This window comes from Falco biarmicus, chromosome 3 (assembly GCF_023638135.1).
Source record: "Falco biarmicus isolate bFalBia1 chromosome 3, bFalBia1.pri, whole genome shotgun sequence".
Taxonomy (NCBI): Eukaryota; Metazoa; Chordata; class Aves; order Falconiformes; family Falconidae; genus Falco; species Falco biarmicus.
Window position 1 is genome coordinate 119118330 of NC_079290.1, and position 24609 is coordinate 119142938.

Genomic DNA, 24609 nt, shown 5'->3' on the forward strand with positions numbered 1-24609 from the left:
TTCGGCACTGGCTGCATTATTAATCTGCAACAGATTTAAAAGCCCTTTAAGATAGGAGCCGATCCCTGCCGGGAATATAAATGACATCGTCCCAGAGCGTACATTTACATAGCTAATGCAGCTCTACTCCTGCAGGTAAACAGCTCCGTTCTCTCCTCAAACACTTTTATTTAGTCCCATGCTGGGGCCAGATTACAAAAAACACAGTATTAATTTTGCCTCCTGCAGACTAAATAGCATCTCTTCTTTTCCCCTGCAAATACAACGAACAAATGCTAATTCACTCTTGTGACTGCTGAAGGGGAAGGGCAGTGCAAAAGCTGCACTCAGCACTATATTTAGAGAAGCGGGGATCTGACAGCTAAATAGGGTCTTGTTTCTTTGTTTAATTTTTCCTTTGAATCCGCATATCTGCAACCAGAGCCTCCCTGCTGCTGCAAATTACTTCTGAGACCACCGCATCGCAGCTGCCCAGGACGTCGTCGCTGCTTCAGGCATCCCTGTGCTCTCCCTTTCTCCTGACCTCCAGCCCCGTCCAGCACCTCTGCCACGGGCTTTGATGACGAGGGGCGTCAGGGCTCAGGACTCGCCGGGGATGACACGCTCGGCACAGCGGCTCTGCCTGTCACCCGTGGCCCCAGCCCTCCCGTCCCGCTGCCCACCAGCACCCAGTGAGCTGCCTTCCCTACAGCCAGGGGCTCTTGCCTGAGAGGGGCGTTGCAGGCAAAGCAGGCTGAGAAGCCCCCTCCCCAGGGACGCCCTTCTCCCCCTTTGCTGAGAGGAGCTGGGCCACCTGGGCACCCGCAGGCAGAGCGGCTCCTGCCCGACACTGCTCCCAGCAGGGGACACCTTCGGCAGCAAAAAAATTTCAGTATTTCAAGAAACTTGCTGAGCCTCAGCTGCTCAGCTAATTCTGAGCCACCATCTGCATCCGGAGACTTGACAGCTCGACAAGAGACATTGATTTTGAGCAGATTACAAGATTAATTATGCCGTATTCTTTATGCGTATTTCAGTTCCTTCAGGAGCGTGTAGAGTTGAGCAAGGGGTTGAGATTCCCACTCGCCCAGAAGAAAAGCTGCACCAAACAGCCAAAGGTGCAAGGCGTGGGCTGGCGTCGCGGACTCGTTGCTTCACTCCTAGAGGACACGGCACTTGCTGCCTTTACCCACCCCTTGTCCCCAGCTCAGACCTGAAGCTCCAGGCGAGGAGGCAGCCCCAGGGCACTGGTCCCGCTGCCTGACACCAGGCAGGAGCCTCTGGAGGAACAGCTTGTTGTAAGACCTCGTTAAGCTCACCCCTCCCTAGCTTGTACACTGGCTCAAGAATAGACTGAGCTCAGGAGACAGAAGATCTTCCCAGAGCTAAATCCATCCCTGAACAGCAAAGATCCTAATGAGGAGTGACACCTCCAGTGAAGAGCAGCCTGCAGCACAGCATCCACCCAACAGATTCACAGAAATTACTACATGGGGGAAGAGAAAGCAACAACACGCGCAAAAACATTTGATCAAGTGGTGGGAAAATTATCTATAACAAGATCAAAGTTTAATCTCTTCAGATGAAATTGTTGGCCAATTCCTGCCAAGAGGTACGTGAGGATCATCTGTCTCCATTAGCTATGGCTTGGCAAAGGGGTTTCAAACAAATTAACAACATAACCGCAGAGGAACAGACAAGGACACAACAAGCCAGAGCTGACTTTCCTTAGGCACAGCTAACAACCGCACAGGCTGGGTGCTCACATCCCCTCTCCTCCAGGAACAGAAACGCAAAATGTGGAAGGAGACACTTACAGTAAGAAATGATGCCACAAATCAGCACAGGAGAGAGATGAAAGCACTTTTTTTCTTTCCAAAGGATAGCCAATATTTGAATTACTTATTTTAAGGAAGGGTTTTTGTGAATGGGCTGAAAATGTCGCTTCTTTGAAGGCACTTTTTGGTGATTTGTAAATTCAAACTGCAGCTGGATCACAAAGCAGACTCGTCCCTTTGGAGCCCAAGCTGTCACCATCCACCTCACTGCCATGTGGGGCCACGGGCTCCTGCAGCCCAGCCAGCTCCTCACCTCCCCACAGTACCAACTGGGGCCCCCTGGGCGTGCTGCAGGTCGGTCTCCATCTCCCCCCTCCTGCCCACCGCTGCCAAGCACCACGTCTGCACCACTGGAGCAAGCCGAGAGGAATCAGAGCACGGCCGCAGCACCAGGTGTGCAGCGCGTGAGGACGGTGCCCACACCACCTCCAGACCCCGCGTCCTCCCGGCAGCGAGGCCACAGACCCGGCCGCTGAGCGACCTGAGCACCCCAGAGGTGACACAGAAGTGACAGCGCAGGCAACTGTCCTTTTGGTGCAGTGGGGCCGAGGCAACGATCGTCCTCAGCGTTACACCGTACCTGTGAGGCCGGTGGAGATGTTGACCTCGGCGTACTGCTGCCCCCACAGCGGGCTGATGCCTGAGACACCGTTGACAGCTGCCACACGGATGGTGTAGTTGACATGAGGCAGCAGGTTCACCAGGGTGACGGTCCGGTCCACGAGCCCCGTCTGCTGCGGCACGAAGCCCACGCTGCTGCCACACTGCTCGCAGCGGCCCCGCAGAGCTGCTGGGCAGCGGCCACACCACAGGCTGTAGGTCAGGTCGCTTCGGCCGCCCGCATCGGCAGGGGCACTCCACTCCAGCACCAGCGATGTCTGCCGCAGGCTGTAGACCAGGTTCCTCGGGGCAGAGGGTGGACCTGGAAGCAGAAGAGTCTGCACACGGGTGCCCCGGGAGGAGGGCAAACCGATGGGTCCTCTGGGAGCAGCAGCACAGGCACCAGTGGCATGGCAAGAGAGCGCGGTCCCAGGCAGCCACAGCACGTGGCAGCACGAGGGGACACGGATGCACTGACACGTGTGGCATGGTGGGGACACCCAACGGAGGATCCCTGCAGGAGGGATGTGTACGCGCAGCGAGCCAGAGCTCACACAGCGTGTGACAAGTGCCTGGCCAGACCTGGCACCTCCCGGGGTTCGGCTCAGGGGACCCCCAGCGCCGGCTGCCCGCTGCCCCCCATGCTCGCTCTCGGGTAAAGCGGGTTTCTCATCGCTGTGCAGGCAGTTGCACCGCATCCATCACTGGAGCGGTTGGAGTCCAATCCAATTAACTAGAGGCCATTTAATTAAAATCTCTGAACTATATTGACTAAATGACTGTGCCCTAGTTTTACCAGGGAGTCTGCAAGCCCCACCACTCATCTGTCTCACCAGACTGCTGCCTCAGCCTGCACGCTCCGCGGTATAGGGGCAGCCCCTCCAGCCCCTCCCCACCGTGGCAGTCCGCAGGGCAGACCCCCCCAGCACACACGTGCCCAAGCGCGGCTCCCGTGGGCTAGCGCCCGGTGCTGGCAGGGTGCCAGGCTGGGACAGCCTGCCGGGACCCCGCTCGGCTCTGCGCCGCAGGACGGACACGGCGCCGGGACCCCCGCTTCCTCGCTTTGCAAAGAGCTGCCGCTTCAGCGAGACGTACGTGTACAGGAGGCAGATGGTGGGTCTGACGGAGACCTGGAGTAGTTCTTCTGGCACGAACAGAACGTGGAGGCTTCCTCATGTGTGAAGCTGTGCTCAGGGCAAGGAGAGCAGAGAGGGAGACGGAGGGAAGGCTTGTAAAATCCAGGAAGGCAAGCTGAAAAGACAGAGAGAGGAAATTATGGGAAGAACACCACGAGGCGAATGAGGGACACATTTGAAGACTGCACTGCCTCGTTTCCTGGGACATCCTTTGCCTGCCACCAGCCAGCAGATACCGCCCTCCAAGCTACCGTCCCTGAGCACCTCCACGATCCTGGCTCCAAGAGATGTGCCTTCGGTCTGACCCAGAAGGGCCATTGGGACACTGTAGCTCTGCACTGACTTCCAGGCTGGGAGGTTCTTTCATGGGGCTGGAGGAGTGGTCAGACATCAGCTGGGGCAATGTGTGAAGGGAGCCGGAGGGACATATGGGAACAAAGCAGCTGCAAAAAGATGCAGCATGTGGCAAACCCATGGCTTAGGGTTCAGAAACAGGTGAGCAGAACAGAAATGACATGGGAGCCACAGCAAGACTCAGCAACAACCCCAAAAAGGGGAGGAATATTCAAAACGGAGATGCTGGAGACCTTATCAGTCACCAGAGCTTCATATACACACCCAAGTCACAAGGCCATGTCACTGGCAGCTACAGATTTATCGTTGTGGATTATAGAGCAGTCACTGTGGGCAGCGAGATACGTGCTGAAGTCAAACAACAGTAGTACAAATTTGCTTTTATAGGTCATACTCAGGCTTACCTTACCCTTTGAAAAGTACCTTTGATACTCAAACAAGCAATTCACACACTGGTCAAGGATTTGCTTGGTCTTTCCTACAAGCAGCATGCAGCCTACAAAGGACGCTCCTAGCAGGACACCCAGAAGCTAGTCCTGCATGAGAGACTTAACACTTGCCAAGAACAACAAAAAAGGCTGCAAAACTCCACAAAGCACTTCGCAACCGCTTCACTTTGACCCTGAAACATCTGAAAGGGAAGCAGCCTGCACGCAGACACATGCCTGCCGTGGCCAGGTGTCCCCAGCCATCGGGGATGGGGCAGGCGTGGCAGCCCCTCGGTGCTGAGAGGTGACCCCCAGCGAGGCCAGCATGAGGGGCAGGGGGTTTTCTCACCTGGATTTCAAAGCCAAACAGAAGCACTCATGTTTTGCTTGGCTTCATCTTCTTGATGTGCTGCTGCTGTCTGCTACCCCTTCATCAGCTCCCTGAATATTTAAACTTAATCACTTGTAAAGTTCCTAGATGAACAGCTCCACTAACGCAGTCCCCTCTCTTATCATTTTTAAGGAGCTGGCTGCTGAGAGCGTTCCTTTTAATGCAGATTATTCCAGTGCACTCTGCTTCATTAATTTTTAGCATGATATAAAACTGGCAGCTACAGCTGTGATCTGAGGACAAAGCACTAGGCACAGCACAGGGCGGACAGGATCCTTCCCTGGGATGCTGGAAAGGGGTGAACCTTTCCAGGGAGGTTATTTCACCTACCACAAGGCCTTCAGAAATTCAGTGCCCTGTGGTCACACACGGGGAGGGACCGCAGCACCGGGGCTGAGGTTTGTGCTCCCAGTGCTCCCTCCATCCCTGGCCGCTGGCACACGACTGACACTGGCTTGGCAGAGCTGAGAGCAGCAACACACATGAGAGATTTTTGCTTTTCTTACATAACAGATACAGCCTTTCAAGAGCTGCCTAAAAGCCTCACTCCTTGCCAGACAAGATCTTGCGCTGTCATGTCACCCAATGCAAGCAAAGTCTGCAGAAAGCAGCAGATTTGGCCTCCTCAAGCCCGTTCCACTCATGCCCAAGTAATGAAAAGAGACTTCCTTGTATCTGGAATGGAAATTGCAACTTTTCAACCGGTGTCAACTCAACATTACATTTCCATAGCAAAACTGAAGAGTTAAATTGTTAAAATGGAAAACAAAACAAAACAAAAAAACCCACAATTTTTTAAAAAATGAGGGGACCAAAATTACCCGATGATTCCTGGGCTCCTCCCGGCTGCGGTTCCTAGCTAAACTGGACAAGACAACACGTTTCAGCACATGTGCAGTCATCCAGACACAAAGGCCAGTGGGCTCTGGCCAGCTGAGCTTGTGACCAAGCTGGACATCAGGACCCACAGTGGTCACCGGAGACACACAGGCATTCCTTGCCTGCCTGACCTGCCTGCGACGTGGGCACTGGGCGAGGTGATCCATGTGCCAGGAGTCCTCGTTGCCCTCACTGGCTGCAAGGGGAACCCAGATGCCTTCATCCACCATCAGTGCTGGCCAGACAGCTGGAGCATCCGCTCCCAAGAGGTGCTAGAGGAGGGATTTCTAGGAAAACATGCATTTCTAGGAAAACATGCATTTCTAGGAAGAAGAATCAACATTTGCTCCTTGATCTTGCAACTCTCAGCAACAGCCGCTGCCAGTATGGAACTGGTGAGCCCGTGGCTCTGCAGCCACCTCTCCTGGCTCACAGTCTGCACACCTCCAACACCACATAAAGCTAGCCCTTAAAAGCATGGGCTCGACAAACGCAACAGAGAAAGAAGATTAAGACAGCGAGCCACAATGCATAGTAAATGCCATTCCCTACCTAGGGTGCCAGATAAACCAGGAAAAACCAGCAAATGTTTAAATTGCTCCCAAAACTTCAAACTTCCTCTTTCTATTTGAGAAACCAAACCAAAACCAGTGTTGCGTTCACATAACGGAGACATAGTTTGTTTTTGCTTTTATTTAGGCAGCACGGACCACAACACAGGGCAGAAACATCACCAGCGCCCTGCACACAGCATGCAGTGCTCCAGAGAGCAGCAGCCCGAGAGCACATCCTACCGCACCGGAGAAGGCAGCCCCATTCCAGCAGGGAAACCCAGCGCGCGCTGAGCCCTCGGAGGTCCCTGCTGGAAGGGCCACCAACAGCGAGCCAAACACCGCCCGTGCCGGGAATCGGCAGAGCCCTGACCCCACGCTGCCCGCCCAGGGCTCACGCTGCCAGAGCCAGGCCCTCTCCCGGCAGCTGGAGGGGATGGGGACACACGCCCAAGGAGCAGAGCCAGGATGGGTGCTCGCGGGATTCAGTGCTGCGCATCAGCTGCAGTCCCCATCAGCTGTGGCTCCAGCTCGAGCTCATCCCTCCACACGGGGAAAAGCTGATCTCATTACGGCATCAACGCCTGAACACTGGTGCGAGATTCCTGCTCGCACCCTCTGTCAGGCAGGACAGAAAAATCAATCTTGTTTACAAACTTGATGGGACCTGAGCACTAAACCCAGCACACGCTTCCTTGGATTTAAAGGCGAGCCTGACAGTCACATAAATTTGACATCTCGTTGCAGGAAATTGAACGTTTTCAATTAGAAGCATCTTTCAGGCTGTTCCTCCCTGTTTCCCAATGGCTAGAAGTGCCTTCACAAGAGTGTCTGTCAGAAGAGATGTCCGTTAATAACTGGCATTACAAACGCCTCGATTTGCATTTCCCAGTAACACAGGCACCACGACCCTGTGCGAGCGCGTCCCACGAGAAGCCTGGGTGCAGCTCTGCCGGTGGGCTTGCTTGTTAATTTTATCCCTTGTTTGTCTGAATCTTACACTTGAGAAGAACAAAAGTGCCCCAGGACATGTGACGCATCATGTGTGCATCTCTGTTTCTTTTCTCAGATAAACTCCCACCCTCTTCCACCTCATCCTACAAGTGTTTTTCTTGGTCCCCAGCTGGCTTAGGTGTCCCTGTTATTTCGCAGTGCTCATTTTTGCAGTGGGTATGTGACAGCTCTAAAGAGATCAGACCATCAATTTATAAAATGAAATTCTCTTTTTTGTACACTATTTTCTATCCTATTCCTTGTCTTCTGGTGCTACCGCAACATAATTATTAAGTAATAAAATTCAATATTACATTCTCCTAGAGCCAAAGAGAAGCAGCTGGATGGGTCAGGCAGATTAATTGCCTCTCTCCAGCTCCATCATCGCTGCCCACACAGGCTACTCCTTGTTCACCAGGCATGCCTTATTCATTTCACTGACAGAGAGAGCGCATTCCCTCCTTGATATAACACTGTATGCACACACGATCAGACTAGCAGCAGAACAAGCAACATTGATTTGTGCTGCAGCCTGGCAGATTACCCGGCATGACGCACCCACGGGAAAGGTTTCTCTCTCACTGACTCATCTGCCGCAGCTCCTCGGACAAGAGCGGATGGCTCTATCAAGAGGAGAAGGCAACGTCCTCTCTCATGCTTAGGCTGTGCCACAGGGAGAGCAGGGGCAATTGAGGATGCAGGGCTGAAAAACGCATGGTTTCCTACTCAACTGGCATGGGACAGCTTCAATTTCCTCCTCGCCCAGCAGTTCAGACATCTCCAGCTCACAGCACCATGAAGCCTGCCAACTACATTTTTCCATCAGCAGCAACTAGGCATAACCTTCCTCTCCAGCCAGAGACTCAGTCACAGCTCCGAAGATGCTGAAGCTTTTCCTTCACCAGTGAGGATCTCAACATTTGCTAAGCCACAGTTAGCTGCGTGTTCAAATCTTGGCTTAAAAAATGGCAGAAGAGATTAATCGGCAAAATGCACCCGAGTTTGAGCAGCTTTATCGTGTTAATCGATGAACGGTGGTTGGAAGCGATTCACTAAGGGCATGCAGCAGCACAACCTGAGTGCAGGGAACAGGCTGTGTGAGCTCCAGGGTTGATCATAGGCGCTGTTCAAGTGAAGCATGGTCAAGATTTTGCATGCAGCAGTTATTAATCACCCTGGCAGTATTTACCAGCTGGTCAGCAACCTTTTTTGCTGTGCACTTATGACACCCACCGCTGCAACATTAAACATTAAATTAACCTTTGTTTTGGTTTTGAACTATGGGAACGTTAACCACACTGACAAGTGGGAAGCTGGGACAGAACAACTGCATGATTTGCACGAAGCCAACAGGACACTCAGGGCCAACAACAGGACCCAGGTCTCTGGAGGTCCAGCCCACACACCAACTGCACAATGAAAGGCAAAAGCTGACCCATAAGGATCCACAGCTTTCCTCTGTAAGTGCTCTGCATGCTGGTTCCCACACAACTGGCTTTTAAGCAAATGAGAGCGAAGACTGAACGCTATTCCAGCAGCCACTTGGACGGGCGCTGCTCGTGCCAGCACTCTCCCACGGGGCAGCTGAGCTCTGTGCACAGCTGCCGGCCGGGGAGCATCCCTTCCCCACAGACTCACTGCTTCCACGTGCAACCTTGCCACGAGCAGGGCTGAGCAGCACCTCCCTGACCAACTGCACGGGCAGGGCAGCAACTCGCCACTTAGGGAAAAGGCAATGTTCTTTAGAAGAGCAGACAGCCTGGGTGAGCGAGTGAAGGTGCAATCCTGTAACTCTGGCAAGTTTTAAGGCAATTCCCCCTCCACCACCTGTCCCAGGGACTGCACGCCTGGGGACCAGGTAGCTGTGCCCCTGGGGAGATGCGGCACGTCTCAGCAGCAGTGGGAGGAAGGCAGGACCCCCCCTGTGCCAGCTCAGTGGAGAAGTCTGTGATGGAAATGCTGCAGAAGCAAATTCCACTTCCACGGTGGAAGCCGGCGCAGAGGCTCTCCATCTCGGCTGCGCAACTCTCAGCTGCTCAGCTGAGTCCAACGCGACTTTCCCGCACCCGTACACAGCGTTGGTCCCGCTGCCAGCTGAGGCAGTGATGCCCCATCCGTGCCCGACCTTGCGCGAGTGTCCAGCTGCTCTGCACCAGGTAGCTGCATCAGCTGCGGCATCTTTTGTAAATTCTGCATGGGTTTCAACAGGCAAACGTGAGCATTCACCAACGCTGCCCCAGACACAGCACTGGGTCCAGTAAAACGAAACATCCATTTCCTGCAACTTACATGAGTGTCTTTAATTAAAACGTGTTCATCACTTTGCAGAGAGGAACGGGTCGAGACCTAAGTAAATACTGAAGCTTAGAATAAAATACTAGAGAATGAGCACAGAGGGAAGATTAAACACTAAGCTGAAAATGCTTCATATGATGGATTTAGGAATAAAACTACTTAACCCAGACAAATACATGTTAATACAAAATCAGGCAAAACCCATCAAACACCCTCCCTGCCTGACGCTGTAGCTGGAAAAAATGTGTGTGCAACGCGTGTGTTCCCTTCTCTGCATCCCCAGTCGCACCGCGCTGTGCCACAGACGGAGGAGGACTGGCCTGGGGGTCCCACCTGGGGTGCAGCTCAGGAGGACCCTTCTAGAGACCATTTCAGGATGCTGCTCCGGGGCTGCGCTTCTCAGGCCACCCGCATCAAACCAGCGACAGACACCGGCACGGTGTCCGCTCGCCTTCGGCCACAGTCCCCCTTCCCCTTCTGGACCGGGATGTGGCTATGGACCACCACAACCCCCGCACCCAGGCCACGCGCCATGCAATGGTGACGCTGCTTCTTAAGGAAAACATTATTAACAATCCTGTCCATATCTGCATCATTTCTGTTAAGAGCGACCACGCCAAGGCACAACGCACAGCCCGGCAGCGAACCCACCGCCAGGCACAGCGGGATGGCAGCTGCACACCGGCACCAGCCTCAGCACCTGGCAAAGACCACGGCCTTGGGTCGGCTCCTCTGGGCACCAGCAGGGCAAACCCCTTGCTGGCTGTGGAAGGCATTTGCTGTCTCAGCAGCGAGCTCCAGCACACTCCTCCTTGCTGCCTGGTATCATTTTCTTCCTGTCAGTTTGTTGTTTACACCCTCCTCAGCATTTAGCCTTAATGATTTTGATGGGTTCTGCTTTTTTTTTTTTTCTTCCCCAAATTGTCTTGGGTCAGCTTGTTGACCCACAAACCTTGCACATATCTTCAAAGAAAGAAGAAGAAAAAAAAAAAAAACCCAAACCAAAAAAACCCCCCACGAAGGACACTGCCTGCGTTAGCACAATTGAACTTCTTCATGTTGCTGAACTCCTGCAGATAGCAGAATAGCCATGTGCGTGCCAGCATGAATCAATAACGCCTGCAGTTTCACTCAAAATGCCTATACAGTCATTTATAATTAACATTACAACTTGGTTGTCTTCCAAAATCAATTCCTTTCCATTTTTTGTCATGAAATTGTATTTGACAAAGTTCATCTGCTTTTAACGCGTGTTAATTTTCTCTGCTGAAGCAGGCATTCATAAAAATGCTATTTAGGAAAGACAGCAGCTAGGGGAAGCAAGTGGCCAGCTCCAAGGGGGTGCTACAGCAAGAACCATTACAGCACCCAGGGGCTCAGGCACCTGGCAGAGCGACAGTCCCTCCCGGCAAAGGACAGCCTCGGGGCACAGGGACCCCCCGAGCTCCGAGACCTGCATCCAACCCCCACCCCAGCAATGGTCAGACTGGCAACTGCAACCATCAAAATAGGATGGGGAAAAACTCTACACCATACTTATTAGGGTCTCAGCTGGGTTGGTGTCCAAACTGGAAAGCACTCCTCCTCAGGCAGGGTGGCCCCTCCGAGAGCCTCCTGCAGGCAGCTCAGCCCCGACCCTCTGCCCAGTGCAGGAGGACGCGGAGCATCCCCCTCCCCAGCCCCTCCATGCTCCTGCCCCGCCAGGCTTCTGCTGGCGTCTCTCTCCAGCCCCGGTGCTGCTCTTCCCGGGGTCACTCCTTCCAACACGGCAGTCCAATTTCACTTGAGAAGTGCTGATTGTACACAGCCCCCCGCAGAGCCCCCCGCCTGGTGCACAGCGGGCTGACCCCCAGGAGCACAGAGGACAACCCGAGGCACGCTAAAGGTCTGCACCAGCCTCTTTGGGCACCTCTGCTGCCCATGGCACGGGCCACCAGTAAATGGCACATGCCACGTACTGCATCAACATCCATCGCTCGTGTCTCTGCAAACTCACTGTTATCATCAGTCAAATAAAACATGGAGTTGTTCTCAAGGCCTCTCTCTCCGGAGCTATCACTACCGCTGACCCCTCCCCAGCCCAGGCTGGCACATCCAGCCTCCATCTGTCTTAATCCCATCGTCAAGCCAAGCAAGTCACAGTTTATTATGTTCCAAACATGTCACCAGCACTTAAGAGGAGAGGTGCTTCACGCCAGCCCGGCAGGCCCCCAGGAGGACCAGACAGATCAGCATCAGAGCGGGTACCCTGGAGGGACGGCTGTCAGTGAGCGCCCGCAGAGAAGGACAAGTTGCCCAAAACCAGACAGGGCACCTTGTGGAAAACACATCAAGAGAATAAAGTTTCAGCAGTGTATTGAGCTGGTCAAAGAACCTTGTCAACAAACATCCTCAGGTAATAGAGAGGCTCCTGTCTTCCCCTTGCACGCTAGGTTTGCAATCTTGCCTTGTCTTATTGCAAAAACTGTAATCGATACTTTGTCAGCAGAGAGCGATGCTGTCGCAGAGCCCCACTGTGAAGAAGGGAAAGAAATCATGTCCAATCTCCGCACCCATGCAAGAGGGGCAAAGTCAGCACAAGGGAGCGATCAATACGAGCGCTGGATCAGGTCTCCAGCTCCTCTCACCTTGGTACCGTGCTGTCAGGACAGGTACTTCAGGCTGCACCACTCGAGAGAATTCAAAAGCAGCTTGTCTTCCACAAAAACTTTTTTTCTTTTTTTAATAACTGGTTTTCAAGAACACTTTTCAGCAGCCTCAAGTCCAACACGCTCCCAGCATCTCTGAAACCTTCTGGATAATGCTACTCTATAGTTTTTGCTCTTGTTAAATAATTTGAAGAGCACTGAAATGAAAATCTATGTCCAGAGGCTAGGTCTTCGTGCATCTCCAACAATGAGCTCTTAATAGCTGAAATTAAATCCAGTGATTTAGTCCAGAAGAAAATTAAATACCCAAGAATATTTAGTAAGACGGTCTTCAAATAATCTAAAAGAATGCATTTGCCTGAATTCAGTGCTAGGGCAGTACTGAAGAGCAGCTCATTGCTATTTATGCAGGAATGTTCCTCAAGGACACACTAAAGTAGGCACATCCACTGAGCCAACTGCAATTTACTGTTGTCTCTTTCAGTTCCCTAATGCATCCACCAACCGATTCCCCGCAAAGGACTGACCGACCTGCGCCTCCAACTCACCCTGCTCCTGCCAAGTGCTTTATCTCACACAAACTCCCTCAGCCATGGGGACAAGAGATGTTTCTCCCTGTATTTCAGCAGAATAACCAGCATGTCCATCTCGCAGCCAGGTATCTATCACCTCAAGCCTGACAAGAATTCTGCAAACGAATTGTGATGCTGGCAATTTTCTGAGTAGTTTGCTCTAAAATTAAGTGTCATCGAGTAATTTGTGTCTGGCTCTGCCACAATTTCCATAGCCATAATTATTTCAGACACACTGTAGAATAGCAATATAATACGCAATCCTGAACAATAAATATCTCCAAACTTGATCATTACTCCAAAAAGAGACTGAAGAGAAAGCATATTTTACATGGGTGTTCCGTACGCGTGACTGATGGAAAGCAGCATCTACCATAAGGCATTACAGCTACCACGGAGCTACCGCTAATGGGCAGAGGGAGGCAGATGCTCCAAATCCATTTGGCACAAAGCTCTCCACACCTTCAAACTTCACTTCTCCGAGGTCACAAAGGTGCTCCAGCCACGTCCTGCTGGAACACAAGGCCCAAGAAGAGAAAGCCAACTGGTAATTCAGAAAGGATACTCAAGTATAAATTTCCTCAGTGATTATTCCTGCAGCAACAGGCACAGATTCACTCCCACAGCCCCCACCCGATGCGTAGCCCCCATTTCCCATCCCATTACCACTCAGCACAGCCACCACGTGCCCGGCTCCAGCCCTGACAAGTGCTGCTAAACCTGCGCATCAGCACCGGCCCCTCAAGCACAGCATCTGTCTGTGGGATGCCGGTGGCTGCATCAATGATGAAAGTAAAACCTGGTGCTTTATGCAACTTACCAAATCCCAGGAGAAAAAATAAACTTATTATGCATAATACTCAAGCATCAGTCAGAAGATAAAATAAACTCCAGAAGCACATACAGGTTTGTAAGCTAATGTATAAAAGATGAAACAAATAAAAAGCCCCAAGCGCTGTACATTTGGATTCACCTTCTTTCTATTTAAAGAGAAAAGCAGACCTTAGGCTTCAGGATGTATCTTTGCACTAAATGACAAAATAATGTGATTTATTATTCTAAATTTCTCTAACTTCCAATTGAACAATTTATTTTCCAGCTAAGGACACTGTAGTGACACGATGCCTTGATGGGACACACGCGATGTCCAGGGGATTATCTTACCAATACCACTTCCCACCCCTGCCCCAAACTTTTGCTCAGTGAGAGCGAGCCCTGGCCCCGCTGAGCACACATGAACTTGATTTCCAAAAACATCTTCCAGGAGACAGCCTGCTCAGGGCATCTCCAGCTCATATGGTCCTCAGATGCTTTCCATCCTCCTCTGCTACAGAAGTGGCTGATTCCCAGTACAACAGGAGGGACTCAGGTTGGTGTAAGGTCTGGCACCTCCACCCCGGGGCTCCCCCCAGCCTGCAGGGAGCACAGCACCCCACGACTGCTCCCACCCATCCTGCCAAGCCAGCTGCAGCAGAAGCATCACCGCCCGCCGGCCGCTCGCAGCGAACGTGGCCGATGCGCAAGGCAGCCACACAGCCCTTGAGGCTTACAAGGACACAAGTCTCGCTCGCAGCTCGCTGTCATTAAGAGAAAGATGGTGCCACGAGTTCTCAGGGCCAGGCCACAGCTTTGGGATTCTTTTTTTCCTTTTTTTCAAGTCAACACCTGCAAACTCACGGCGGGAAGGAAAGGCACCGTCACCTCCGGGAGGCACCAGCCCAGCCTGGCAGCGCAGCGCAGGCAGGAGGGTGCTGCCAAGTGCTGCCCATGGCCCCACAGGACCCCCACCCTGCACACTGCCGGCTCCCGAAGCACAAACTTCCCAGGATGCTCCACCCAAGCATCCTGCATCTCCTGCCTTCAGCGCAGCCCCCTCTCTGCCTGCATCCATGCTTGCCTCCCCACACAGACAGCATTTCCCTCTCCCAAGGAAGGGGAGAGACCAACGCCAACATCAGTAGCCAGGCAAAGGCATTCCTCCTGGCAGCCTCAATGGACGAGCGTCAAATGAGTGGGTCCAACACCAGAGCAACCCCTCTCCCCACGCTCCACTGTGATGCTCAGCAGCAAAAAGGCATGCACTAAAAGGGAAGGTACAGCAGAACACAAATGGAAAGACTGGTGGGGTTTTTTTAAAAAAGCAAGTACTTTCTCTGTTGTAGCACTTCTCTTTGGAAAATAAAAATCAAGGACTTTATCCAAACTCTCTTTTTTACAGAAAAACTTCCCTTTAAATTTGCTCAAAGCATTGACCAAATTTATGCCCAAGTAATGTCTGGCAGCACTGAAGAAACTACTCTATTTCACAGTATTTGCAGCTGTGTTTTTCTCCACAAACCTACTACTCACAACAGACAGGATGATCTTCTCAAAGGGCTTTGCTTATCCATTTGTTCCCCTACTATTCAAGAAGCCAAGCACAGGAAAGAAAAAGACTTCCCCGAGATATCTGTAGCAAGGCACGATCTGCTACGAGAGACGCGTTCTCGCTGCTTGCTGGTGCCGGGACAAGCGGCTCTAAGCTGAAGTGACTGCAAGGGCAATTTGTGTCAGACACAGGGAGAGCAAGGTGCCCGGACGGGCTGCCCGGGCAGGCAGCAAAGGCGTCACTGGAGAGCTCTGGGAGGAGGATAAACACCCGCAGAGCCGATGCCGGGGAGACCTGCAGTGCCCGAGAGCCCGGCCACGGCAGGCAGAGCAGGGAGTAGCCCAGCTAGCAGCCACCGCACGGGCACGGATCTGTAGGGAATTACTGGGGAGGGGGCTGCAAACGGCTTAGGAAAACAGCAACAACAAAGGGCCACATCGGAATCCAGGCTGTGCTGTCACAAATCTTGTCTCCTCATTACAAGTCACAATTATAAGCTGCCATAAACCGTAATTACACTACACACAGCGTTAGATTCATCAGGCAATTACAGCCATTAATAACGCACCCCAGCCTGATGAGCAGAGCAGACTTGAGGTCTGGTGTCCTTCATTTTTCAGCAGACCACTGATGAATCCTACAGTAGATCAGAGAAGCCATTTCTGGCCCACTGCAGCGTCAGGCGTGCATTACATTCTACATCACTAGCAGATACCATTAGCAAAGACTGCTTTCTTCTAATTAGTGTTGACTTGCGCCTTTCATCTTATCCCTATGGTTCAAGACCAGCAGCCAGGCCAGCTCACCTTGTAAAGCCCCCAAAGTCCTTCATGCAGCCATTACCAGGGATGATCCCAGCACAGAGCGAGGCCAGCCCACTGCAGCCGGAGGAAAAAGGGCAGACACAGAGGTGCAGGCTTGCACCAACAGCCCCACGTGCTGCAGCCTGCCCCAGAGTGTGCCTTCGCCCTGCCGGGAAAGGCTCCAAGGGAAGACTCACCTCCAGCCCTCAAAAAGTCCCATTTCCACGTAAGCAAATGGGCAGAGCAGCCGACAGGTTATCTGTGCGAGCGAAACGTCCAGGATGGAACACAGAAATGACACAGTGGGATGAAGCATGCAAATCTGCCCTGCCGAGCCTGGTAACTTCTGCTGGTTTATCACAAACCTACAGGAAAGGGGTGGGAAAAGGAAAAATCCTGCAACAGCAACTCCTTTCCCCTCTCTATCCTTGAAGTATCATTTCAGGAGAGCCCAGAAGACCAACATGCTTTATAAGCAAAGGTGCAAAAGAACAAAACCAGGGGCTATTATTTTCCTGAGATTTCTCCCTCAGCGAGATACAGTGTATCTTCCTCGTGTCCTGTCCATGGAATGTTGCATCTGACATGCTGCTCAAAAATCCAAACTAATGCAGAACATGGGGAGGAACTTCTTTTATTCCCCTTTTCAAACAGCCACTGCGGCCATCAGCAGCTGCTCCATACGCCCACGGGCAAGACAGCAAGTCGCTGATGTGACCCTTTGTGCAAGGTCCCCTTCCCTGAAAATTCACTTTAAAATGCTGCTTAAAAATCCTGACAGAGCACTAGAAACTATTTTGTCCCTAAAACTGGTTTCAGTAGTGTCACTCCTGTGTAGGCAAGGGATACAGCCCGCTAATTAGACCATCATCTACCAGAACGACCGCGGTGCCAGGCCGTCCTGTCCTGGTGAAGGACAGCAGAGCATGGGACATTTTCCCAGCACAATGCAGCGCAGAGCCAGCTCCTGCCACTGCTGTCAAAAGTGGAAGGAAATAAATTGAGAAGGAAATTTAGCTAGAGCACAAATTTACGTATCTGTCAAAGAAGAGTGGCTGACAGCTATTTTTGGAAACTGGTCTCTATCATATTAATTCAACGTCTGGTTGAAGTTGTCTCATTTGCAGCAAATCTGGCTGGTAAATATTAACCTTGGGCTTTGTTGAAATTCTCCTTGCAGATATTACAAGGGATTGGATGGAAAAGATGAAGCAGAAAGAGACAACTTTACAGCAAACGTCAGGCAGACCCTCCACATCGCCGTTTCATTTACACAAAAGCTATTGCAATGCACCACAAAGTAAATGGCATGAAGGGGCTACGGTTCATGCCTGGTGAAATTAAAAGTAAAAAGACATGAGCGCTGAGAAGCCTACTGAAAACAAAATAAGGATGGACAGGTGATCATCCACAGTGCAACAGGACTCCTCACTCGCCTGCCGTGCATCTGCTGGAAATAGGCTTTAAGATCTGTATAAGTGCAGACCAGCATCTGGCTACAGATATATATTAGGGAAGAAAGGCAGTCTAAATGTATTTACAGTGACAGAGCCTCTCCTCTTATTGGAGAGTAGATGTTAAACAGATGCTAAAGCTGCTCGGCTCCAGCCTAGAGATGGCTGCATTTCAAAGATCACTGAAATGATTCATCAGAAACGTGCAAGCCCACGGAAGCCTGTCAGGTATGCTGGGGCATCTTCAGAGAAGTGGTGCGACATAGAAAGCTGGACAGTCGGAAGGCTCAGCTTTCTTGCAGCAGTAATTAGCAGAGCCGTAAATCCTATTAGTCTTTTTCCATCTCTCCTAATTTCAGTGCAAGGGTACAAGTGTTCTCTCAGCGGCAGGATGATTTCAGCACTTAAATCACGGTTGCAGGGATGCTGGCTTTGTGATTTAGTTCAAACAGCTTCACCAGTTCAGCGGAAAATAAAGCTCGCTCCCGCTGCAGGGAAGCTGGCACCTCCCACACCTCCCAGTAGCGCCGTGGCCACCACCGGCACTGCCACCCATCCCAGCCCCACACCAGGGGTGCCAGCAGCGGCCAAGCCCCCCACCGCAGCCAGCCGGGCTGGGGTCAGAGCAGCCCCCATCTGCCCAGTGAGTGGAGCACTGGCTGGTCCCCACGGAGGGACCACTGTGTACCCTGGCTTCAGAGCACACCGACACCGGGCAGCGCCCAGCCACGGGATGGCCTAGGGAAACTTCATGACTTCTGCTGCCCCATTTCCTTGTGATTTCAACCCAAGAAGTTGCACCACGCACTTGGCCCTAAGCACCACCCTGGATCCATCCCGGACCCGGCTGGCAGCCAGGTCCCCTGGGATCACCGAGCACATGCCACCCCAGCAGTCCGTGGGGTGAACGGGCGACTGATCTCAGACACCAGCACGTTCCACGCTGCAGGCGCAGCCAGAAAGTCCTCAGAGATCAAAGGATGAGGGCGAGGGCCAGCAGCTGCAAAGCAGCACCTGAGACAGCCTGGAGAACCACCAGCTGCCCGCAGCACCGGCTGCGGGGGTCGGGCCCCAGGCTGCCCCCGCTCCCCACAGTGGCCAGTCCTCAAACAAACTCAGGGTCCAACCTCTCATGGCCACCAGAATGTGACAGACTGTGGCAAAGAAGTTTCATAGGCAAGGAGGATCCAGTGGACTTGCACCCACTGAGCCCCCCAAAGCCACCAGTGTCACATCTGCTGTGCCATCACCTGGCTCTTTGAACATCCCCGAACTCCCACCGCATTTACCTGCCTCCAGCTCTAGGACTTTTCTCTTGTTGAATAATTTCTACAGCCTTGAAGGCTTTCATCAGAAAGCTTTTAAAGTTACTCACTTAGCACTATGCTAATGCAGGGCTCTAAAACAAACCAAAACCTTCCAACCCTTAAAAACTGTTTTCTGATATTTGACCAGACATCAGACACTGCTCCACAGAGAGTGACTAATGACCTGCTTTCTGTGAGGGGGGGGAAAACTTAATTACGTCCATTAAATTACTTCAAATATTTTTCCTTAGAGAATATGAATTATTTAAACTCAACACAGAGAAACCTGAAACATTAGCGAAAGCCTTCTGGGACTCGCTATGTAAATTCCCACTCCAAACAGATGGGGAAAGCATGGCGAGCTGCCATGCAGCCACTGAAGCAATGAACAGCGCTAAGATTTCAATTCGATAGTCATAATAAGGTCTTCTTGAGGAGGGCACCGAGCAAATAGCTACTACCCGGAGCACCAGGAAAGGTTTCCTACCTCCTGGAGGAAGGCAGCACAGTGGGCACAACGTAAACCTGGCAAGCCTCAAGTAGCTCCTGAAGGGCAGACAGGATTCCTTGGGAAAAACTCGCTCTCCAACCGAACCATGCGCCTCGAACATGGGGGAACTGCACCTGTTTGGGACGTATTTAGCTGTTTTGCTCTGCATCTGTTTTCTACCAGGCGAAAAAGTAGAGGTCCAAGGTATCAGCTGGACACCAGGCACAGGCAGCAAAGGGTCTTTCCAGGCGTATCTTACTGGAGAAAACATCTCCCCTCACACATCCCAGCTGGTGGTCAGATCCCTCCTCTGCCCCAGAGGAGCTCTGCTAACAGGGCAGCCACAGATGCTGCCAGTTAATAATCGATAGCAAATTACACCTTTGAGAGAAGCAAAGCCCCCGTGCTGAGGGACGGAGGAACCGCTGTTCTGGGGACAGGAGGTGCACACCAAAACCCCATGCCACAGCCCCGCTCACCCGGCACCACTGCCGCCCGTGCTGGCACCAGACCCAGTGCACAGGCAGTCAAGACCACGCTGAGCTGGGACGAGGTCCTGGCCATGGCCCGAAGCAGGATGGTGCCCGGGAGGAGGTAGGAGCCCGGCGCCTCCCTCTTCAGAGGCTCCCACACCGTGGATCAGACCGTGGGGCTGATCCCATGCCTGGCTCTGAAAGCGAGAGCAAAGTGGTCACCACTTTCCTTAGTGGGCACCAGGTTCATTAGAGGGATACCCATGAAGGTAGAGGTTATATCCATTTTTACTGCTGTCATTAGACGTAACCTTGCAAGCTGTAAAGTCATCAAATTATTGTGTCTAAAGCATGACAACGGGGACATTAATGTTCTAGAGTAATTTTATAGTTACAGATAAAGCTGTGGAAAATGCCTGACGGTGCTCAGAGCTCTGACACATCTGCCCAGCCAACACCGTGCTGCTGAGCAGCTACTGGCAACGCACCCATTTACCCGGTTGCCACCCTTCAGATTAAAGTCTGGCTGTTAGCTGGGGAGCTGCAATCAACTTAAAGAATCATATTGCTGACAAAAGGCAATTCCACTCGCCTGAGCTGTGCTCAGGCACCATGCAGACCGGAGCAGTCTGGCAGCACGGACTGACATAGAGAAAAACTGCCGGAGGACACCGACGGCCACTTTTACCTCTGCATCCCCCGTCCTTCTCCTCAAAGCCGGGACCGCACGTGCATTTGCCTATGGGGACCAGCCACTCGCCCTCCGCACTGCAGTGCATCCGGGGGGGGTTATCCACATCCACTTCGGCGTGAGCAACACAAGTGCCCTTAACTTCCACCAAAGTCGCGAAGGCCGTCTCCGCCACCGTGTCTGGGAACACGGCCAGGTTCTGCACAGTGGCAAGGCACTTCTTGTAATAGACCCGCACGGAGACCAGCGCCACGCAGGCGCCCACATCCTGGAAGCCCAGGTGGAAGCCTCTCTTGCTCAGGTGCCCAATCTCCCTCAGCTCGGTGTTCAGCTTCATCTTACGCTCACCCAGGTCCCCCTGTGTGAAGCTCTCATCAGCAGCAATGGTGTCGATCTTGGTGTGCTTGCTCTCACGGACGCTACGGCCCAGGTCAGAGTCTGACTCAACGTAATACAGATTGAAAGTCTCCTTGCAGGTGCCCGTCACGCCAGGGATGCTGTTGCAGTCCCGCAGGGTGAACTTCAGCTCAATGAAGATCCTCTGGCCATCCCGCCTGGCAATCCAGCCCGTCTGCAGCCAGTTGTTCTGGTTCGGCTCCATGACATTGCAGACCTGGTACGTGCGAATCGGCTTGTAATTCTCATCCACACCACTGATTTCTTCCCACTGGGGAAAGAACACAAAGGGCTGTAACAGCTCAGGAGCTGCCATGAGCAAGAGCCAGCTGCCCCGGCAGAAACAAAGCGATCAGTATAAATACCAGCGCCACAAGCCTCTCCCCCCACAGACCATTTACACTGTAGGCACTCAAAGTCCTCAGCCCACCAAAACCACAACCTGTAGTAACCCAGCGGTGCTGCTGGACCACCTAATACCCGAGCTCTCTGCAAAGGTACAATCACAGAGAAACAACCAGAAACGGGGCACTGGCATCAGACCTTCTAGAACAGCCTAACATGAAACTGGACCCATCCTTGGCTGAGCACCCAGAGCCATTATCTCCCACAGGCTCCTCGGATTTTCTATCCCTGGGAAGGTGCATCTGCACGGCATTGCCACACAGCCAGACGGGGCTGGGCTACCCAGAGAAGTCAAAGATGGCCAAGGAGGCGTGATGCCAGTTCACACCATCACGCAAGGACAAATACCTTCATGAGCAGCAGCAACTTCTCCGTCAGGAGAGGTTTTAGCTGGAACAGGACAAATCCCCTGCAAGCGAGACAGTGTTTCCCCAAACTTACCAGCAGAGATTCTGATTAGTGAAATGATGATTCAACCCTTACAGCCTTAAGGATGACCTGGCAACTTCCCAAAGCAATTCTTTCTGGGGGTAAATTTACGCAAGATTGCCAAACATACACAAAACTAAGTTTCTTCTGCAGACTAACAGCTGGCCAACACAGATGAGTCCAGGTTCTACCGCTATTCCCTCTGAACACTTTGCTTCCATTCTGGAAAATAAACCCAAAGCAGCAAGGAACAGAACTCTGAGTTTCCTGACATACTCTCCTGAAAGCAGCTATAGACCGACCCGATGTGATGCAGAGCTCCCAACGATCCCAGCCCAGCCATGGCCCCCTTCCAAGAGCTGAGCTGATCCCCAGGCGCTCGTGCTGGCGTGCACATGACAATACAAATCCCAAACTGCTCTGTGTTTATTTGCTTGTTACAGGAGTGTAAAATTCATTTTGAGGCAGCATCGCATGCGGGCTGTACCCCTCACCCAACCAGCACTTTGCTCCTCACTGTGAGCCCAGGGGTGCCCAGCGCTGATCAACGTGACAGCTCTAGCCAAGCTGCCCCTCCACCCCCAGCTTGAGGAGACCCCGCACCTGCCAGCCCCCTCCACTGGCTCCACGCGAGCAGGGTGCTCATGCTGCAAGACTTTAAATACTGCTGAGCACCAGAAGGCAGCCCCCCTCCAGCTGCACAGAGGGACATCCCACCTCCGCACTTACCCCATTTGATGGGTGTGAGGTCCAGCCCAGCTCTGCTTGCGATTCCTTCGAGTCCAGCAGGACAACTGCAGGGAAGACAAGATGCTAGAGAGCAAAGACACCAACCCGGGACACAGCAGTAAATATCGACCTGGCCCAGCCGTCGGGAAGCTCAGCACGGCGCATCGCTCCCCACATGCCGGAGCAGTGGGTCCGGTCCCAGAGCGCAGGGAGCAGCTCCCACCCCAGCTCCCACCCCAGCGCCACCGGCCATCGCGCCAGCACCGCACCCCGCACCCGGCAGGCCCGACGCTGCAGGGCCCTGGGCTGGGCACCCAGCGCCGAGGGCGCAGCTACGCCAGGAGCACCCCGAGCTAACGGGTGCACCCAGGGCGGGCTGCAGCCCTTCCCCAGGGACTCCGCAGGACAATCCCAACACCCCGGCCAGCGCTGCAACTGCCGTGCCCGCAGCTTGCGCACCCTGGAACTGACAGCTACTGGCGGCTGCTTTGAAACGGGAATTTCCTTGGAAGCCAGCGTCCGATTTCTACGAAAGGGCTCGTTCCGTTGGGCGGGAGGCGGCGTTTCACACGCTGGCGCTCGCACCCCGCGCAGCCAGCCGGCAGCGGGCAGCCCCGGGACTGCCGCCGGGCTCCGGCCGCTCCACCCGGCGCCCAGCTCCGGCCCGGGGGTGCGGAGCCGCCCCCCCCGCCACGGCCCCGCCGGCAGCCCGGTCCGGTACCGGCAGCGCTGCGCGGTCAGCGGGCACCGCTGGGGCTCGTTCCGGCCACCCCGCGGGGACCCGCCGCGCCGCCCCCGCCCGTCCCGTCCACGCCGCGGAGCCACCGCGCCCGAGGCGACACCGGAGCAGGACGGGGAACCGCGCCCGGACCCGACCCGCCGGCACCGGAGCGGAGCCGCCGGCCCTGCCACCGAACCGCTCCGGTTCCTCCGGACGCCGCCGGGCACGGTACCGCGCAGCCCGGCCCGCTGCGGGCGACCGACGCCGGAGCCGGTGCCGCGGCACCAAGGCCGCCGGGCACGGTGCGAGTGCCGGAGCACCGGGGAACACGCCGAAGCCAGGAGCGCCGGTGCACCGGGCGCCGCGGCCACGCCGCTCCGCTCGCCCGGTCCGCGCCCCGGCTCACCCTGCTCGGCGGCGGCGCGGGGCAGCAGCAGCAGCAGCAGTAGCAGTAGCAGCGGCAGCAGCAGCGGCAGCGCCCGAGGGAAGCCGCCGCCGCCGCGCGCCGTCGCCATGGCGCCGCCGACTCCGCGCGCCCCGCGCCGCCGCCGCGCTCCGGCCGCCGCGCCCCGCCCCTGCCCCGCGCAGCCAATCGCCGCCGCCAGCCGCCGCTGGGGCGTGGCCTTGGCCCGCGCAGCCTATCGGCGGTGGCCTCTAGAAAGGGGCGGGGCGAGGGCGGGCGTGGGGGCGCCGTTCACTCTGAAGCCTACTGATGGCAGCCGCAGCTCAATCCCTGACCCGCCGTGCCTGTTGGCCCGGTCGGTGGGGCAGGCACCTGCCGGAACAGGCTGAGTCCGGCGGAGCAGAGCCTTGGGCTGCCCGGTACCGCTGCCGAGGGCAGGCACTGCCCTCCCCATGGAAGCCAAAGGGCACAGACAGCCCTTGCTGATGCTGAGGAGCAGCAGCCTTGTGGTCACAGCCATAATTAACAATGCTGGGTTATGTCATGTCATGTGTCCGTGTCCCCCCTTCATGACATTGGCTCCCTGCTGCCATTAACAGGCAGTGGGTGGTGGTGAGGCAGAGCCTTGTTCCTGCACCGCAGGGTGCAGGAGAGCAGCGGGGCAGGTCTCATCACTGCCCATGACTGCAAGTGATGCACAGGAATTTTACGTCAAGCCCTCTGCTCTGCGTTTGTGGGCTGACATCTGCTTCCCAGCTTCTTCCCGAGGTCCCCCAAGCCCAGCGGCTGCCATAACATTCTAAGCGGCCAGAAAGAAGCCCTGGGAAAAGGCAGCCCCAGGCAGGGCCGGTCCTGCCAGAGCTGTGCAAAGGCAGCGCTGCAATGGCGAGCCCAGTGCGGGGAGGCTGCAGGGAGGCTGGCTGGGCTGGGGGAGGCAATTCCTGGCTCACTGCAGGCGAGGTGTGTGCCCCCAGGCCCACAGCCTCCTGCGTCGGGGGAGGAACTTGATGAGGTTTGATTATCACTAACCGTAGGTGTTGCAGGTCCCTGCAAAATTTAGTCAGGCTGAACACCCGCCAGTTTCCCACCTGATGGCTGAGACCATGATGCCAAAGCTGGCTTATGTAGCAACACTTGTTCCTGTGGGATGTTCCCTTTGCTGTGATTATGTGCTGTCAAATGTAAAACATTGCAAATCTGGAAGAAAAATATAGACTGTCCACTTAACGCAGCCTGGCTGGTCTCTGGCACCCAGTGCACAGCCCCTGTTTGTGGC

The 24609-nt window shown here is 54.1% G+C and overlaps 1 protein-coding gene across 3 annotated transcripts in view; it reads right to left on the bottom strand.

The window, feature by feature from the left end:
- The window catches only part of EPHA10 (EPH receptor A10), a 44668-nt gene extending 21186 nt beyond the window's left edge, over positions 1-23482 (bottom strand). For all 3 annotated transcript variants that reach the window (XR_008820709.1, XM_056331320.1, XM_056331321.1), the window contains exons 1-5: positions 23337-23482; positions 22210-22274; positions 20248-20917; positions 3513-3668; positions 2398-2739 (exon numbers count right to left, since the gene is read on the bottom strand). Coding sequence is in view for 2 of the 3 variants with exons in the window: in XM_056331320.1 (XP_056187295.1) it covers positions 2398-2739; positions 3513-3668; positions 20248-20917; positions 22210-22274; positions 23337-23445 (1342 nt within the window). In the remaining variant the exon portion in view is untranslated. The remainder of the gene's footprint in view (positions 1-2397; positions 2740-3512; positions 3669-20247; positions 20918-22209; positions 22275-23336) is intronic.
- Positions 23483-24609: the final 1127 nt, after the last annotated feature.